At 44.2% G+C, this 20,326-nt stretch overlaps 1 protein-coding gene across 4 annotated transcripts in view; it reads left to right on the top strand.

The window, feature by feature from the left end:
• Positions 1 to 18,880, top strand: part of ARHGAP40 (Rho GTPase activating protein 40) — a 75,513-nt gene extending 56,633 nt beyond the window's left edge. For all 4 annotated transcript variants that reach the window (XM_044297913.1, XM_044297912.1, XM_044297915.1 and 1 more), the window contains exons 10-15: positions 2,608 to 2,690; positions 5,327 to 5,533; positions 10,590 to 10,724; positions 14,334 to 14,494; positions 16,669 to 16,724; positions 18,022 to 18,880. In XM_044297913.1, coding sequence (XP_044153848.1) covers positions 2,608 to 2,690; positions 5,327 to 5,533; positions 10,590 to 10,724; positions 14,334 to 14,494; positions 16,669 to 16,724; positions 18,022 to 18,128 — 749 coding nt within the window. In that variant the 3' untranslated portion in view covers positions 18,129 to 18,880. The remainder of the gene's footprint in view (positions 1 to 2,607; positions 2,691 to 5,326; positions 5,534 to 10,589; positions 10,725 to 14,333; positions 14,495 to 16,668; positions 16,725 to 18,021) is intronic.
• The last annotated feature ends 1,446 nt before the right edge of the window (positions 18,881 to 20,326 follow it).

Raw genomic sequence — 20,326 nt, 5'->3', positions numbered from 1 at the left:
GGAGAAGTTGGGGAATGTGTTTTGGGGGGTCATTTTACATATACCCATGCTGGGTGAGAGAAATATCTTGGCAAAAGACAACTTTTCCCATTTTTTTATACAAAGTTGGCATTTGACCAAGATATTTTTCTCACCCAGCATGGGTATATGTAAAATGACACCCCAAAACACATTCCCCAACTTCTCCTGAGTACGGCGATACCAGATGTGTGACACTTTTTTGCAGCCTAGATGCGCAAAGGGGCCCAAATTCCTTTTAGGAGGGCATTTTTAGACATTTGGATCCCAGACTTCTTCTCACACTTTCGGGCCCCTAAAAAGCCAGGGCAGTATAAATACCCCACATGTGACCCCACTTTGGAAAGAAGACACCCCAAGGTATTCAATGAGGGGCATGGCGAGTTCCTAGAATTTTTTTTTTTTGCATAAGTTAGCGGATATTGATTTTTATATTTTTTTTGTTTTTTTCTCACAAAGTCTCACTTTCCGCTAACTTAGGACAAAAATTTCAATCTTTCATGGACTCAATATGCCCCTCAGCGAATACCTTGGGGTGTCTTCTTTCCGAAATGGGGTCACATGTGGGGTATTTATACTGCCCTGGCTTTTTAGGGGCCCTAAAGCGTGAGAAGAAGTCTGGAATATAAATGTCTAAAAATGTTTACGCATTTGGATTCCGTGAGGGGTATGGTGCGTCCATGTGAGATTTTATTTTTTGACACAAGTTAGTAGAATATGAGACTTTGTAAGAAAAAACAAAAACAAAAACAAACAAAAAATTTCCGCTAACTTGTGCCAAAAAAAAATGTCTGAATGGAGCCTTACCGGGGGGTTATCAATGACAGGGGGTGATCAGGGTGATCACCCCCCTGTCACTGATCACCCCCCCCTGTAAGGCTCCATTCAGACATCCGCATGATTTTTTACGGATCCATGGATACATGGATCGGATCCACAAAACACATGCGGACGTCTGAATGGAGCCTTACAGGGGGGTTATCAATGACAGGGGGTGATCAGGGGTTTATAAGGGGTTAATAAGTGACGGGGGGGGGGGCTGTAGTGTAGTGTAGTGTGGTGTTTGGTGCGACTGTACTGACCTACCTGAGTCCTCTGGTGGTCGATCCTAACAAAAGGGACCACCAGAGGACCAGGTAGGAGGTATATTAGACGCTGTTATAAAAACAGCGTCTAATATACCTGTTAGGGGTTAAAAAATTCGGATCTCCAGCCTGCCAGCGAGCGATCGCCGCTGGCAGGCTGGAGATCCACTCGCTTACCTTCCGTTCCTGTGAGCGCGCGCGCCTGTGCGCGCGCGTTCACAGGAAATCTCGCGTCTCGCGAGAAGACGCGTATATGCGTCCAGGAGGAATAAAGCAACCACCTCCCGGACGCATATACGCGTACAGCGGTCGGGAGGTGGTTAAGGATGGATTCTCAGGTAGATTGATTTGTCCAGTAGCACTGTTTCTTTTGGAGATGTGCAGCACCAGATATGTCTGCCTGTCTTGCAGCTTCCCTTGGTAAACTGCCAATAAGATTTTTGGCTAAAAATACTTTATAGTATGAACTGGGACTGAATGGTCAACCAACCATTCAGCCAACAGTATACCTCCAAATCACAGGACAGTTTAAAGGGGTTTTCTGATAGTTCAATATTAATAATCTATCTTCAGGATAGGTTATCAACATCTTATTTGTAGGGGGTCTGACTCTGGTGAGTGCTGCAGCCTCCTCCCAGCATACCAGTCACAGCTCTGTACACATTTAATAGTGCTTGTGCTTGGTATTGCAACTAGACCCATTCACTTGAATGGGATCGAGCTGCAAATAGGCCATATGACCAAAGAACATATGACCAAAGAACAAGGCGTCATTGGCCTTACTGGAGCGTCATGGCCTATTTACACAACTGATCATGGGGATGCCAAGAATTGCCCCCCCCCCCCCCCCAACTGAACAGATATTAATGACCTATTCTGCGGATAGGCCATCAATATCTACCTCCCAGAGGGGCTCTTTAAGTTCCACCCTTGGTATGCCCAAGAATGCACACCAAATTGGGGATGAAAAGAAATTTAATTTTTAATGAAAATTTGCATAAGCTTGCCCCTTATGAGACCAGTTCTTGGGACAGGGTAGTGAAAAAAAGGGCAGGTGTGACAGTTCTCCCATATCTATAGACATTAGCGGTCTGATGAGGCTCATGCTATGGACATGATTGATAATGTTGTGGCCGGTTTAGAACTCCCAAGTGTCTTGCTACATTATATATCATTTAGTTGTGGTTGAAATTTTCATGATTGTGGTCACAGAGCAAGTGAGCAGCTATCCCACAAAATACTCTCCTGCAGGAAATGACTGGCATGAGTCTGGGCACTATTGCAGAACATTAGGATGGTGACTGTATGGTAGCTGGAATATTTGCATATAAACTACGTGTTGTGTAATGAAGATGAAACTCCAGATAAAAGTTCATCATTATCATTGTGCAATGGAAGAACGGGTTTATCTCGTATGTTTTCCCTATATTATACTTGCTGGTTACATCATGGTCCTCACTGCGTTATATAATGAAGAGACTGAACTCTTGTATTTTTCATGCAGAAATCACTGATTTAAAACAAAGACTCCAAGCTCTGAACCTACTTATCTTGGTCCTTCCAGAAGCAAATCGCAGCACCTTAAAGGTACTACTACTCGATACTTGTTAGTCAGTCTGTACCTGATCCAATCGCTACACTTCATTTTCCTGATTCCATTGTGGAGGTTTATAGAAATATCATTAGATTAAAATGAAGACAATTTCCTAATCCTAAAGGGAGACTGACAGCAGTTTTGACCACACTGAACTGCTGATAGCCCTAGGGAAGGCTGGACAGAGTACTTTCACATCTGCGTTGTGCTGTCTGGTTTTAAGATCCTCCGGCACAGGGTCTCAAAACCGCAGCACAACGCGTTAGTTTGTCCCCATTCATTGTCAATGGGGACAAAGCTGAACAAACGGAACGGAGTGCACCAGAATGTATTGCGTTCCAGTTTGTTGAGTTCCCATACCAGACACAAAATCGCTACAAGCAGCGTTTTTGTGTGTGGCATGGGAAACTGAAGATACCGGATCCGGCACCAAAATCCATGGTTTTAGTGCTGGATCCGGTTTCTTCACTTTTTTCAATATAATACAACCGGATCTGTTGTTAACGGGTGCAGCTGGTTGTATTATTATAATGGAAGCATTTTGCAGTGGTTTTCAGATCCCATGCTGCATCTCAAAACCGGACAGCAAAAAATGCAGATATGAAAGTAGCCTAAGACAAACATATCTTTTGTGTAGCATTTGTTATCAGGAGTAGTGTGAATATGACGTTTTATTCTCCTCTCTGCTCTGAGTGACAGCTGTAGCGGTCTCCTGTTTGGATGCTACAGCTGCTACTCAAAGCAGAGGAGAGGGGCTGTGAAGCAGTTCAATGCAGAAAGCAATTCGAAGCAAAGCTCCACCTCCAGGGCAATTGCAGCTGCCATATCTGACAAAGTAAAACTTCATGTTCTCACTACTCCTTAGAGGGAAAGGTTTCACAAAACGTATACTGTTTTTCACGGCCTCTACCTACTGTTAGCAGTTTAGCATGGTCAAAATTGCTGACAGTCTTAGTGGTTACTCACACAGGGTAATCCTTGTTTGTTACAAGAGTCCCTTGATGACAAGTTGATTAAAGGGTTAACTGAGGCATTACACTGTGCCATAGAAATCAAGAGGCCTGTTGTGTACATGGATATGTGGAGTCCTCCACAGCAAGAGGCTCTCTGTTTGGCAACTGCTCTCCACTATGGCTCTAAGCCAGACAACCCTTATAAAAAGGACTGTAAGTCAGGGGCAACTGTAGGCTTTCTGCTACCCGTGGTGGAGAGTGAAATGGCGACTTCCCCTCAACGAACTAGAGATGGATAGAAAACAAGACTGGTTCACACAGTGTGCCATCTATGAATACTCTGGTTGTACTTGCTAAACTTCACCTGGACATATCCTCAATACTATAGTAACTCCCATATATTCCTGATAGTAATACAAACACCTTCTATTCACCTTGCCTTCTATCCATTCCTGGCTGATCCTAAGCTTGAAATTGTGTGTCCTATATCTGCTGAGAAGTAGACCACACACATATTTTAAAAAGCCGAGGTTAGAAAAAAAGGAGCATTTTTTCACAGACCACTCCTTTACATGGGTGGTGTCTGGTATTGTAGAACAGGTCCATTCAAATAACTAAGCCTGAGCTACAATACCGGACGCATCCCATGGTCAGATGTGGTGCTGTTTTTGGAAGAAAGCAACCTTGTTCTAATCTAATTGTAATCTCCTTAAAGGGTTTGTCCAGGATTTCGCCTCCACTGGCCTCATTGTGGTGCACACCTGGGCTGTCTATCCTTAGGATAGGCCATCAATATCAGTTTGGCGGAGGTCCGACACCCCACACCCCTACCATTCAGCTATTACTTTGTAACTCTGGCGTTGGAACTGCACAGCTCCATCCGTTGTGCAGTGGACATGGCTGGTAACTACAGAGTTTCTCCTATGGAAGCGAATGTGATTTAGTGCTGCAGTTGAGCAGCATCAACACCACTTCAGAACAGCATGATAGACCATCAAAATCTCGGACATCCCCCTTTAGGCTTCTTTTACATGAGCACTATGGAACGTCAGTGTTTTTTCTTCCGTCTGGATTGCATTCATTTTGCATCCGTGCCCGCATTGCTGAGAAAAATTATGTTGTAATATATGCAAATGAGCATCTAGGTGCAACAGGGGCGTTGCCGTTACACCTAGAGGCTCTGCTCTCTCAACAACTGCCGCACCCTCTCCACTTTGACTAGGTGTGCCTGGCCCTGTCAATCAAAGTGCAGAGGACGCAGCAGTTGCAGAAAGTGCAGACTCTCAAGGTGTAACGGCAACGCCCCCGTTGCTCCTAGAGCCTCATTTGCCTATATTGCAATATAATTTTTCTCAGCATTGTGGGCACATATGAACATGGGACCAACACAGATGCCTCCAGCTGCCAAGTGCATGTAACAGGTCAGCCAGTGTCATAGGTACAAATCTGCTGACGGATGCCCTTTAAAGGGGTCCCTATAGTATAGCAGGCCACAGTAAAAAACTGTGAAGACTGGATACTTTCATTTATTACATTTCTTTAGTCTAATTTTTATTAACACCTTATGCATATACCGCATTCCTAAATGAAGTCTACATATTGTTAATCTCCTGTACCTGACTGACTACTGCTCTATGTCCCTTGTAGTAACCATAATGTCTTACCCTGGCTTGTAGGCATTACTGGAGTTTCTCCGTAAAGTGGCTTCTCATGAAAAAGGTAACCTCATGTCTCTGTGGAACATTGCCACCATTATGGCACCTAATCTTTTTTTGTATCGTGGGAGTGGTGGCAAGAGCCAAGAAGGTGGAGAGAAGCAGCAGGCAGAGGGGGTGGCAGCCCTGGTCATGGCCATGGTGCATTACCAAGATCTTTTATGGAAGGTGAGTTCCTTTTAGTTCTTATGAACATAAAAAGTCATATAATAGTCGAGAAATGTTTATTTATTGTGTTATTTGCGGATCAAATTGGTTTTTAATTCATTTCTGCTCCATGCTGTACAGTTACATCATCAGAATTATGCAGGTCCCACAAATTGACTCACTCATTATAACAGTCGTCACCCCTCTCCCACCTCCAGGATTGGAGAGAACTCTGATCCCAGCCATTTAGCTCCTTAGATGCAACAGTCAATAGCAACTGCATCATGTTAAGTGGTAAGACAGAAGAAGGCAGCTGCCTATGTCAGCCCACTGGCTCCCTTTAATGCTATTTTGGGGTGCTAGGACTAGTAGGAATAAAATAAAAAGTAAAAAATAAAAATATATATACATCTTATGAATGTCTTCTGTTCATCCAGCTTTCTAAAGAAAACTTACTGTAAATCCATCAAGCTGTCTTATGTATGCAAACTGAAATGAAACGCATCCTGGAAAAAAAAGAAGCCCCCACACAGCTCCATTGTCGGAGAAATAAAAAGTTATGGCTCTCTGACTATGTCAAAACAGAAACGCATGATCATGCAAAATGTAATAAATGAGCGGTGTAAAATTTCATATCGCCATAATCATTCTGACCCCTACTTTATACTGCGTGGTGAATATTGTAAAATGTAAACCCCCAAAAATGAGCAATTTGTTATATTCCACCCCCCCCCCCCCCCCCAACAAATAAAATATTTTTTTAATATACGGTAAATACCTTCACGCTAAAAAAAAGCTCTCACAAAGCTACATCAATGGAATAGTAAAAAAAAAATGGTAGCTCTCAGAGTGTGTAGATGAAAAAGGGAAAAAAATAAAACTCTGTCCGAAGGCCAGAATTGGCTAAATCGTGAGTAGGGATGAGCGAACCCGAACTGTATAGAATTTTGGGGTGTCCGTGACACTGACCCGAACCCGAACATTTTCGTAAAAGTTCGGGTTCGGTGTTCGTCGCTTTCTTGGCGCTTTTTGAAAGGCTGCAAAGCAGCCAATCAACAAGCGTCATACTACTTGCCTCAAGAGGCCGTCACAGCCATGCCTACTATTGGCATGGCTGTGATTGGCCAGTGCAGCATGTGACCCAGCCTCTATTTAAACTGGAGTCACGTAGCGCCGCCCGTCACTCTGCTCTGAACAGTGTAGGGAGAGGTTGCAGCCGCAACGTTAGGGCGAGATTAGGTAGTGATTAACTCCTCCAAAAGACTTCATTCAGTGATCGATCTGCAGCTGTGGATCATTGAACTGCTGCTATTCAATTGCTCACTGCTTTTAGGCTGCCCAGAGCGTTTTTCATTCACCTTTTTCTGGGGTGATTGGCGGCCATTTTGTGTCTTGTGGTGCGCCAGCACAAGCTGCCACCAAGTAAATTTAACCCTCAATAGTGTGGTTATTTTTTGGCTATATCCTACATCAGGGTGAAGCTGTCACACCAAGTGCATTTAACCAGCAATAGTGTGGTTATTTTTTGGCCATATCCCAGTCTAATTCTGTCTGTAAACGTATACCTGTCACCCAGCGCCTAAATAATAGGCCTCAAATTTATAGTCGGCTAAATCTGTGGTTATTGCTGTGGCTGGGCAGGTTATTTAGTGTCTGTCAAAGCACAGTTTTTGTTCTGGGTTGAAATAAAATTCCCAATTTAGCAATTTCCTAATTTAGTGGTTTCTGCTGTATCAGACCTACTTTAAATCTATCCCTAAAAGGGTATATTAGATTCAAGGTGCTGAAAGGGTCATTCTCAATAACTTCACACACACGCTACTGTGCATATCCCAGTCTAATTCTGTCTGTAAACGTATACCTGTCACCCAGCGCCTAAATAATAGGCCTCAAATTTATAGTCGGTTATTGCTGTGGCTGGGCAAGTTATTTAGTGTCCGTCAAAGCACAGTTTTTGTTCTGGGTTGAAATACAATTCCCAATTTTGCAATTTCCTAATTTAGTGGTTTCTGCTGTATCAGACCTACTTTAAATCTATCCCTAAAAGGGTATATAAGAATCAAGGTGCACATAGGGTCATTCTCAATAACTTCACACGCTACTGTGCATTTCCAAGTCTAATTCCGTCTGTAAACGTATACCTTTCACCCAGCGCCTAAATACTAGGCCTCAAATTTATATTCAGCTAAATCTGTCGTTACTGCTGTGCCTTTATTAGTGTAATACGGTACCTAAATAGATAGCCAGATAGTGTTAGGTGTCTGTAAAAAAAAAAAAAAAAAAAAAAAAAAAAAGGCCTGAATTTGAATTTAATACATTGGGCCAAATAATAATTTTCTTATTGTGGTGAACGGTAACAATGAGGAAAACATCTAGTAAGGGACGCGGTCATGGAGGTGTTAGTGGACCCTCTGGTGCTGGGAGAGGACATGGCCGTTCTGCCACAGCCACACATCCTAGTGTACCAACTACCCAGGTCCCAGTAGCCGCCATAATTTACAGCGATATTTGGTGGGGCCCAATGCCGTTCTAAGGATGGTAAGGCCTGAGCAGGTATAGGCATTAGTCAATTGGGTGGCCGACAGTGGATCCAGCACGTTCACATTATCTCCCACCCAGTCTTCTGCAGAAAGCGCACAGACTGGACCTGAAAACCAAGCCCATCAGTCTTGTCACATCACCCCCATGCATACCAGGGAAACTGTCTGAGCCTCAAGTTATGCAGCAGTCTCTTATGCTGTTTGAAGACTCCGCTGGCAGGGTTTCCCAAGGGCATCCACCTAGACCTTCCCCAGCGGTGGAAGACATAGAATGCACTGACGCACAACCACTTATGTTTCCTGATGATGAGGACATGGGAATACCACCTCAGCACGTCCCTGATGACGAAACACAGGTACCAACTGCTGCGTCTTTCTGCAGTGTGCAGACTGAACAGGAGGTCAGGGATCAAAGTCACTCAGGCTCCCCCTACTGCCTCTTCTGCTGCTGCCGCCTCGGCCTCTTCTGCTGCTGCCGCCTCGGCCTCTTCTGCTGCTGCCGCCTCGGCCTCTTCTGCTGCTGCCGCCTCGGCCTCTTCTGCTGCTGCCGCCTCGGCCTCTTCTGCTGCTGCCGCCTCGGCCTCTTCTGCTGCTGCCGCCTCGGCCTCTTCTGCTGCTGCCGCCTCGGCCTCTTCTGCTGCTGCCGCCTCGGCCTCTTCTGCTGCTGCCGCCTCGGCCTCTTCTGCTGCTGCCGCCTCGGCCTCTTCTGCTGCTGCCGCCTCGGCCTCTTCCTCCGCCTCTGGAGGAACGTTGGCACCTGCCGCCCAGCAAACAGGGGATGTACCACCAACACCACCACCTCCGTCACCAAGCATCTCAACCATGTCACACGGCAGCGTTCAGCTCTCCATCTCACAAACATTTGAGAGAAAGCGTAAATTCCCACCTAGCCACCCTCGATCCCTGGCCCTGAATGCCAGCATTTCTAAACTACTGGCCTATGAAATGCTGTCATTTAGGCTGGTGGACACAGACAGCTTCAAACAGCTCATGTCGCTTGCTGTCCCACAGTATGTTGTTCCCAGCCGGCACTACTTCTCCAAGAGAGCCATGCCTTCCCTGCACAACCAAGTATCCGATAAAATCAAGTGTGCACTGCGCAACGCCATCTGTGGCAAGGTCCACCTGACCACAGATACGTGGACCAGTAAGCACGGCCAGGGACGCTATATCTCCCTAACTGCACACTGGGTAAATGTAGTGGCGGCTGGGCCCCAGGCGGAGAGCTGTTTGGCGCATGTCCTTCCGCCGCCAAGGATCGCAGGGCAACATTCTTTGCCTCCTGTTGCCACCTCCTCTTCCTACTCGGCTTCCTCCTCCTCTTCTTCCACCTGCTCATCTAGTCAGCCACACACCTTCACCACCAACTTCAGCACAGCCCGGGGTAAACGTCAGCAGGCCATTCTGAAACTCATATGTTTGGGGGACAGGCCCCACACCGCACAGGAGTTGTGGCGGGGTATAGAACAACAGACCGACGAGTGGTTGCTGCCGTTGAGCCTCAAGCCCGGCCTGGTGGTGTGCGATAATGGGCGAAATCTCGTTGCAGCTCTGGGACTAGTCGGTTTGACGCACATCCCTTGCCTGGCGCATGTGCTGAATTTGGTGGTGCAGAAGTTCATTCACAACTACCCCGACATGTCAGAGCTGCTGCATAAAGTGCGGGCAGTCTGTTCGCGCTTCCGGCGTTCAAATCCTGCCGCCGCTCGCCTGTCTGCGCTACAGCGTAACTTTGGCCTTCCCGCTCACCGCCTCATATGCGACGTGCCCACCAGGTGGAACTCCACCTTGCACATGCTGGACAGACTGTGCGAGCAGCAGCAGGCCATAGTGAAGTTTCAAAAACAAAACAAAAAACGGATCCTGTGCATCAATTATGTACATTCAGCATCTGTTTGAGCCTTTTCTGTCTGAGATCCGGTTTTAGACAGGTAAAGTACTGCATGCAGGATGCCAAATGTAGATAACTGAGGCACAAGATCCGTTTTCTTTTTTAATTTTTCTGTTCTTTTTGACGAATCAGAAGAATGGAAAACTAACAACAGTGATGTGAACTCTCCCTTATTCTTCATTCAATTGGTGGCATCAACGCACCAAGGGGCGTTGTCAGCTCTGGCAAGTTGAGGTACACTAAGGCAAGGCCTTGCTCCTTGGTGCCCCGAAGCCCTCATTTTCATAATGAAATAAGTATTTTTTTTTCCCTGGAACATCCCAACAGATTTTCAGAAGACAAATATCTTTTTAATATGCGGGATCGACTCTACCAGGCAGTGTGACTGGGTTAGCCCTGCTAACAGGTGCTCTTTAAATTCAGCGAAATATTGTCTAAAATGACAGAGGGCTACATTTGCCCCAATAACAAAAAGCCCTGATCAGAGTTTGCAGCTGGGGGAAATGGTGTCTTTGTGGATGTACAGGGTGAACTATTCCTAGGCGGAAACTGATTTGACATTTTATGCCTGGCTTTAGTTTGGTGTTTGTTGCATGTTTATGTGCTGATCATTTTGGTAATGTGTGTATTTTATATATATTTTTAGGTTCCTACCTTCCTGCTATCCCAAGTCCGCAAGTTGAATGAGAGCAGCAGTAAGAGATTCAATGAACGACGGCTACTCAATTTCCTTCGCAAAATGAACATTGACAAGGAAAGGCCAGAGAAGAATCACACAGAGGTGAGTACAGGTCTAAAGGCAGCCTGTGATAGGGTGCTGCAGATCACCCAATCAACAAGCCAACCCGTCATTCATCAGGTGAAATCAGTGTTTGTGCCGCCACCTATATACGGTAATTGTTTGTAGGCAGCAGATCGTCTCCACTGAAGAGCAGGCAGTTATCAGGAAGGAATTCTTGCAAAACCCCTTTAAAGGGAACCTGTCACCGGGATTTTGTGTATAGAGCTGAGGATATGGGTTACTAGATGGCCGCTAGCACATCCGCAATACCCAGTCCCCATAGCTCTGTGTGCTTTTATTGTGTAAAAAACCCAATTTGATACATCTGCAAATTAACATGAGATGTGTCCTGTACGTGAGATGTGTCAGGGACAGGACTCATCTCAGGTTAATTTGCATATGTATCAAGTCGTTTTTTTTTTCACACAATAAAAGCACACAGAGCTATGGGGACTGGGTATTGCAGATGTGCTAGCGGCCAATTAGCAACCCATGTCCCCAGCTCTATACCCCAAATCCAGGTGACAGGTTCCCTTTAACAACTTCACCACATCCGCCATACATCTTTAAAGATGGCGCCCGCTCCAGAGCAGAGTGAGCACCATAGCCTGCTGTTTTATACCCACCCATAAAAATTAAAAACTCCTCCCTTTCCCCAAAACCTAAATAAATAATAATAAAAAAACAACATCATGGGCATCACCGCATGCAAAACACCTGTACTATGGCAAAACAGGGAAAGAGATTTGCATTTTTTTCATCACTTTATCTCCCAAAAAAATTGAATAAAAAGTGATCAAAAGTCATACACTCCCCAAAATGGTATTCGGAAAAACTGCACATCGTCCAGCAAAAAATAAACCTCCATAGACATAACTATAGAAAAAAAAAGTTATGGGCGTCAGAATATGGTGATGAAAAGAAAAAACATTTTTTTTCCAAAGATTTTTTATTTTTCAGTATTAAAATGCAAACTATACATATGTTGTATTGCCAGATTCGTACTGACCTGGAGAATGAAGAGCACAAGTCAGTTTTACCGCGCAATGAACGCTGTAAAAAAAAAAAAAAAAAAAAATATGCATCCTATGTAATATTATATGGTGGCATTAGAAATTACAACTTGTCCCACAAAAAACAAGCACTCATACGGCCATGTGAACGGAAAAATAAAAAAAGTTATAACGCTCTGGGAAAGCAGGGAGGGGAAAACGGAAATGGAAAATCACCACGTCAGGAAAGGGTTAAGGGCTTGTCCGAAGCACATAGTACTGTTTATCTTTTGGTTTCTCTTTTATGAGGCATCCTATAATTAAATTGTAACAATGGAAACGTTCCATTTTAGTTGTAGTTTATGTGATTGCTATCACTGCATGCAGCAAAAACACACCGTTCCTAGGCCGAATTTCTGAAGGTAAAACTCTGGCTAGTTCACATGTGGCAGATGTGATGGAAACATTTCTGTCACGGTCATCTCAATGGAGTTAGAAATCTATGCACCTGCTGCAGAAACCTTCATGGAACTTATTTTCAGTGGCAGAAATTTTCTGTAACCAATCTGCCACATGTGAATATACCCTTAGGCCCCTTTCACACGGGCGATGCGGGAAAAGGTGCGGGTGCGTTGCGGGAAAATGCATGATTTTTCAGCACGATCGCAAAACATTGTAATGCGTTTTGCACGCACGTGAGAAAAATCTGCATGTTTGGTACCCAAACCCGAACTTCTTCACAGAAGTTCGAGCTTGGGATCGGTGTTCTGTAGATTGTATTTTCCCTTATAACCAATAGCATTCTGAATACAGAATGCATAGTAAAATAGCGCTGGAGGGGTTAAAAAAATAAAATAAAAATAATTTAACTCCCCTTAATCCACTTGATCGCGCAGCCCGGCTTCTCTTCTGTTGTCTTCTTTGCTGTGTGCAGGAAAAGGACCTGTGGTGACGTCACTCCGGTCATCACATGGTCCGTCACATGATCTTTCACCATGGTGATGGATCATGTTATGACCGGAGTGACTTCACCACAGGTCCTTTTCCTGCACACAGCAAAGACAGAAGACAGAAGAGATGCCGGCTGCGCGATCAAGTGGATTAAGGTGAGTTAAATTATTTATTTTTAACCCCTCCAGCGCTATTGTACTATGCATTCTGTATTCAGAATGCTATTATTTTCCCTTATAACCATGTTATAAGGGAAAATAATGATGATCGGGTCTCCATCCTGATCGTCTCCTAGCAACCGTGCGTGAAAATCGCACCGCATCCGCACTTGCTTGTGGATGCTTGCGATTTTCACGCAACCCCATTCATTTCTATGGGTATGGCCTGCGTTACGTGAAAAACGCACAAAGAGGAGCATGCTGCGAAAATCACCGCTCGTGTGCACAGCCCCATAGAAATGAATGGGTCGGGATTCAGTGCAGGTGCAATGCGTTCAACTCGCGCATCGCATCCACGCGGAATACTCTCCCGTGTGAAAGGGGCCTTTATATTCTGCCTCTATTCGTATCATCGCATACCTTGACAGATTTGCAATTCAGGTTCAGTATTCTGGGCGCTAGCTTCGGCAGGAGCGGTTATGACAACCAAATGGTCATATAGTCATTTTGATCTCCAAGAAACCAGAAGACACCTATATGGATTCTGTGACAAAAGAGCACAACGCAAAAACCTGCCATTTACTGGAGAGTTTTATTTTTGGGGAGGGGTAGAATGCTCTTTTGATACAGATATAGCATGGATATGTTTTAAAGGGGTTATCGGAGACTAAAAAATGTCTGCCATATGCCCAGGCCCCTCACATTCAATCTACTTACCTGGCTCCCTGTGCCGCTCCTGGTCCCCGCACCGCCGCCGCTGCTTCTCACCGTGTGTGGAAGCAGAAGGCTACTGTGTAATTTCTGGTGCTGGTGTACTGAAACTCTGCTCCTATTCACTTCAATGGGAGCTGCAGTTCCCTGGCACAGCCACTACGCAGTGTATAGAGCTGCTGCGTTTCTGGGACTGTGGAAGCCCAAAATAAGGCGTTCGCGGTGGTTCTTTTCTGGGTATAAGACCCCCACTGATCTGATATTTATGACCTATCCAGAGGATAGGGCATCAATATTTGTAGCTTGAACCTCTTTAGCATCTTAAAAGGGTATTCCCATCATAGACATTTAACATTCACCAGCTAGATCATAAATGTCTGATGGATATGGGTCCCACCTCTGTAACCAGCACTTATCTCTAGAAGGGGGTCCACAATCCCATCTTGAGTGGTGGCAACAACTATTCAATGGGTGCTATTGGGTTCACCCATTAAGATAAGACTGGCTTCTCCTATATAAGTAGTGTGTGGTCAGTCATTGTATGCTGGAGCCCAACAAAACTGAATCCATTTTTGTGCACCACTCTGGCGTCTATAACCTGAAAGCTCTGGACAGAAAACGCCACCTACTATGATTTCCATCCGGTGCTGGGAGACATCTGGTGTTAAAACTGAAGCACCGGGTGTCATCGATGATCTCCTAGAAAGCTATGGCATCAGTTTGCTTCTCATGAATTTTGGAATGTTTGGTCGTGAATATCGCCAGTTGTGATAAAATTATTTTTTCCTTATTTTCAGCCCTGTAAGCAAGTAAAGATACGAGCGTCTATATTTGTGAAGGACTCCTTGGCTATTCAGCTGAATGAGGCCACACAAGCAGCAGATGTCTTAAAGAAATTCCAGGAGCACGTGAATAATCGTAGCTGGCAAATGGTCAGCACCATGGGCCTTATCAAATGGTAGATACCTTATGTTTACTAGATTAATCTATGTAGAATGGTTTTTTTTGATCCTTCATAAAGGCATTTTCCCTTGTTCACATTACATCCACTGATGACTTCCATGACCGTGCCCTAGCTGAAAGGGATTTTTCATAATCTTACTTTTGATACATCACAGATTAGACATAGATAGCTATGGTCAATTTAGAGATTTCCATAACTTAGGATGTCTATGAACAGAATGCCGTTGGTTTCATTGATGTGATGCTGCCACATGGGCAACCATCATATCATAGGAATGAACTGGTTTCTACAATCTGAGTTATGAACGTCTCCCAGAGGGGGTAAAACAAGCACACTCTTAAAACAGTGAAACGGTCCATTTTTCATGGCTCTGTCTCAAACAGCCGTTAAAAATGGCCTCCTTGACTTCTATAGGGCTGTCAGGCCGTGAAAATAGGACATACTATTTTTTGATGGTCCGCATTTACAGTCTGTTAAAAAAAAAAAAAAAAAAAAACGCCAATAGGCTTTCTGCCCCACTCGTGATATCTCCTGTTCTGCCAGAGGATGAACCTAACTTAAGATGAGGTGCCCGACTCCTCATAAATTAGGCCCATTCTCTGGCAGTCTGTGCATCTAAACAGAAATACTTTTCTAGCGCAAGGAAGATGATAAAATCTCCCCCATTGTTCTGAAAATGACTATCTGACTGGTGTTTAAAAAAAGAAAATGTCCCTCACGGCCATTTTTCTTGGTCATGTGAATGAGGACTTAAAAAGTCACTGTTGAAATCAACTGCCCACGTGATTAATAGACTTGAAGGTTCCACTAGAGGCGCCCTATTTAGCTATTCTTGCAAATAGATGATGGTTCCGAGCAGGTTGTCCCACTCTGCTGACGCTCTAAGGCCCCCTTTTACATATACCTGGCCGTCAGTCACGATTTCCCCAGGCTTAGTATAAAAATTACAGCGGGAAATTAAAGTTCCACATAGAAAAGGTTTTGTGTCTGGTGACATCAGCTGTTATGCCAGACGTCTCCCATGAGCTAGACAGAATTATTTTTTTGCACAGTGATGTAAAAGCCCTTTTAGGCCACCTGATCACGCTTTTTCCATGCGGAAATACCGCAGTGTATTACAGACCCAGCAAAGTGTATGATATTACACAAATCTCATGTCCACTTTGCAGATTTTTTCTGTGCAGAAATTGACCTGTCGTGCGGATTTCAAAATTTATAACATGTCAATTTTATGTTTGGCGAGACCTGCGTCAAAACTGCATCAAATCTGTATCAAAGAACGCTGGTAGACCTTGCAGATTTTGGTGCGGATGTGCTGCATAAACTCTCATAAATTCACGATTTCACGTGCGTGAAAAAAAAAAACCTGAAGGTTTACCAGCAACATTTCCTTGTAACCATCAGTGAAAAACGCATTGCACCCGGACTGCATCCAGGTTACATCCGGATGTGTTTTTTACTGAAGCCCCATTCTCTTCTATGGGGCCAGGGCTGCTTGCAAAAAACGCAGAATATAGAACATGCTGCGATTCTCACGCAACGCAGAACTGATGCGTGAAAAAAAAACGCTCATGTATACAGACCCATTGAAGTGAATAGGTCAGGATTCAATGCGGGTGCTATCTGTTCACGTCACGCATTTCACCCGCGTGAAAAACTCGCTCGTGTGAGAGGGGCCTTAGATTGAGCAATATTTGGGCCTATTAAGGGGTTTGGCCCCTTTCGCTGGAAGAAAATGCCCCATAAATGCAGGTGTGTTGCAAAAACCACATGCAGTTTTTTTTTTAATGCTTTTTTGCCACATCCAAAACGCAGCACAGCCATGAGGGCTGGAAGAAAATGCACCATAAATGCAGGTGTGTTGTTGCAAGAACTGCATGTGTGTGTGTTATTTTATTTTTTATTTTTTGCCGCACCAAAAAAGCAGCACAGCCGGAACAAGTGGCCTTTACACTGTCTGTTTCCGAATGAAAGATGCCTGATTATTGGCATCACTTCTCCCCGTGTAATCAGCAGTGTGCTGCCAATTAATCACTAGGCCTGAATGGGGGCTAATAATCATTCTTCTCCATTCACTTTGCCTTGACTAGTAAAGTCCTACTAATGCATTTGTTATTTCACCATCATTTGTACTTCACGTTGCTGAATTAATTCTTCTCCTCTTTTAGTAATAGTTCCTTTGCGTTATCCAATCTGGAACTTTATGAAGTTGGAGGAAATATTGGTAAGTGCTTTTTAGCGTATCTGACCACAGACATTAGATCGATATCATAGATGAATAGTTAAAGGGGTTGTCTCATCTTGGTCTTTCCCGGCCAAGATGGCCATAACCACTGTGCGCACCACTGCGCCTCTGTTTCCACAGCAGTGAATGGGAGCTATGTAAACGGCATGGCACGACAAGCTATGCCCCAGTTAGGATAAAGCCACACACAGTTTTTGGGACAAGGTTTTGAGGCAGATTTGCCTGTAGGATCTTCTGTCAAAACCAGAAGTGGATTCGAAAGGAATCGTAAGTATAAAGGAAGGATTATTCTTCACCTTCCTGGTGGATCCACTTCTGGCTTTGGCTGAAAATCCTGCAGGGAAACGGTGACCTATTCTCTGGATACGTCATCAGTATCTGATCAGTGCGGATCCGACACCTGGGACCCCCGCCATTCAGCTGTTTGAGAGGGCTCCAGCGCACACAGTAGTGCTGCGGCCTTCTTGCAGCTTTGCCTAGAATTACCTTCATCGGTCACATGGCCTACTATACAATGTATGGTGCTTGGTGAGCTGAGAGAAGGCTGGGCACTATTGCCTTCTCAAACAGCTGGTTGGCGGGGGTCCCGGGTGTTGAACCCCCATCTTTCAGAATCATGAAAAAAAATCAAAAATTCTCATACCGTGGAGGGGATTGCATGTAAATGCAGCGGTCTACTCCACTGAATGAGCAGAACCTGAACTGTCAGGAAGGAACGCTTCTTTCCCAACAATCTGCTGCTCTTTGCAAGGTGTAAATGTACCTTAACCCTAAGTTCACACCTGAGCGTTTTACAGCGCGTTCAAACGCGCTGTAAAACGCTCAACACATGAAAAGCAATGCTTCCCTATGGGAATGGTTCTCACCTGGGCGTTTTACAGCGCGTACGATCGTGCTGTAAAACGCCCGACGCTCAAACAAGTACTTGAGCTTCTTTGGGGCGTTTTGACGCGCATTTGTGGCCATAGGACACTGCAGTCAATGACACAAACGCGCGTCAAACGCGCGTTTACTATTACAAAAAACGCGCGTCAAAAACGCGCGTTTGAAGCGCGTTTTGGGAAACGCTCAGGTGTGAAACCAGGGTAAGAGTTAAACATCCAATCTGTATCCTTGTTCCGCATTGGGGGCCACCAGACAGGCCTCAAGGACACTAGATTATAAGCAGATTGCATCAGTGTAGACCAGGGTCTGCCAACTACAAGATCTATGGCCAGGTTTAGGGTTGCTAGAGTCATAGGAACCTGTAACTAATCTGTTATGTGTGTCTACCTAGGTGAACATTGCCTGGATCCGGATACCTATTTATTGGACTTGTATAATGCCAATCCGAATGGAGAATGGGTGATTAAACCAAGTCCTCCTTCGACGCCTACTTCATAGAGGCCGGTTATTGCTTTGTAAATGATAACGGCACGGCAGAGCCCTGATGATTTGGAGGCCCCTCTTGATGAGGCATGCAGTCTAAACTAGCTGAGTCCAATCCTGCGATGGCTGAGTATACAAGATGCCCTCTGCAAGTCAATGTAGTCTTCCTAGGAAGACAATGACCCTAGTGTGTGATCGCCGGGACCATATACGCCTTTTATACCATGGACATCGAAATTGATGGATACTTTCTTCATTGCCACACGTCAGACGTTTAGGTGGAAGTATTCATTATTAAATCTAAAATGTGAGTGGTTTATTGGGATCGAGGGAGTGATACATTTGCGTGTTCTCACCACCAGAGGGCACAGTCCTCCCTTTTGTATTGTCTCTTTGATGTCAATGATGTCTGTTAGTTCTAGTTGTCCATACTGAGCTAGTCTTTATTATTTTATTTTCATTTTTTACGTCCGGATTTTGTTACATCTGTATTTAATGTACAATAATTAAAACATAAAGTTAATAATGAACATTTATATATAAAAAAAGGTTACCGTTGTTTTATTTTGTTCATGTGTGTTTCTAGTGTTTTTTTATTATTTTGTATGTTCCCCCTTTTCTGTGACAAACACTGTCATTGAGGAGAGGCGAAGAGTTCTAGTTCATTAGGACAGGCAGCTGTATGCGACTCTGCAAAATGACTGTAATTATGGAATCGGCTAGAGCCTGTACTGCTGGGAGACAAAGCCATTTAATGGGGTGTATTAAAGAACGGGGGGGGGGGGGGGGGGGGGGAGGAGAGTGTGTCACCAGATGCAAGCATTAACCCCTTTTTCTGACACCTCTTGTCACCTGAGTGTGCATTTTCAGATATATGATTAAACCTACATCATTCCTACCTTAACCCGGCTCTGAAACCTGACTTGCCCACTACCCCGGGGTAAGGGCATGAGCATACGTGTGGCAAGAAAATAGCCCGTCAGCTGCTGCAGAATTACAGGGAACTGTAAAATGACTAAAGATGGCAGCCTGTTCACCTGTCTGCTTACGCCTGCACAATATATCTGTTCTCATGGCGTTTTGTGGTATTTGATGTATTCAATCTGTAAAGCTAGGGCTACACGACGACATGTGTCATGCGTCCTTTTGTCGCATGACAATAGACCATTGTCTGTGGTGTCGCACTGTGACATGCGACATGCTGCGACTACGACATGACGGTAGCAAAAAATCCATCCAAGATGGATTTTTCTGCGGCTGTCACGTCGCAGTGTGACACCATGGACTATCATTATAAAAATTGTCGTGCGACACATGTTGCAGTGTAGTTGTGCCCTATGTGTCACACAGCCCTAGCCTATTTCCTTCTTTTAATATCTATCTACTGTATCTATGGATTGTATCTACTGAGCGTATCAATCTACTGTATTGATCGTATCTGTCATTAATGGATCGTATCGATCGATTTATCGATCGGTCGGATCTATTTACCCTATCTGTTGTATATCTATCTATTCATTGTATCTATCTATCTAGCTATTCATTCATTGTAACTATCTATCTAGCTATTCATTCATTGTAACTATCTATATATCTATCAATCAATCATTTCTATTTTTCGATTAGTTGTGTCTATCTATATATCTATTGATTGTATCTATTGATAGTATTGATCGATTGTATCTCTCATATCTAGTGATCGTATCTCTCTATTTTATACTTTGTTTTACACATATATCAGTAGGGATGATGGTGATAACAGATTGCAGACCTCCCAAGTGTCCCTCTTTTGACCTCAGTCCCCCTGTCCCTCTTTGCTCCTAAAATGTCCCTCTTGTTGATCTGAAGTATAGATTAGCATTCTTATATTTACAATATTGATCCAGAAAGTGTTTGTCTGGTTCCCATCTGCATATTAGAGCCTGCCTTGTATATTATTTTATTACTTGATGCCATTTGGATTTTAGAAATTCTTATATTTGCATAATTTTTGTGTTACTGTATAAAAGAAAATTATTGAAGTGTATAGATATGCACAATGACCCATAAGTGTCCCTCCCAAAAAGTTGGGCTGTATGGTATTGTTATTTGAAAAATTCTGATTTTTTTCCAATACTTGCAGCCTTAGAATAGAAATTCCCAAAGACTGCAGCATCCAGAATGACCTCGTGCCCTTATCTAATCGTTCACCCCCTGTAATCTGGCACCTTTTG

The sequence above is a fragment of the Bufo gargarizans genome, chromosome 6 (genome assembly GCF_014858855.1).
Source record: "Bufo gargarizans isolate SCDJY-AF-19 chromosome 6, ASM1485885v1, whole genome shotgun sequence".
Taxonomy (NCBI): domain Eukaryota; kingdom Metazoa; phylum Chordata; class Amphibia; order Anura; family Bufonidae; genus Bufo; species Bufo gargarizans.
Note: the sequence above shows the minus strand (reverse complement) of the source record. Positions and strands in the feature narration are given on the sequence as shown.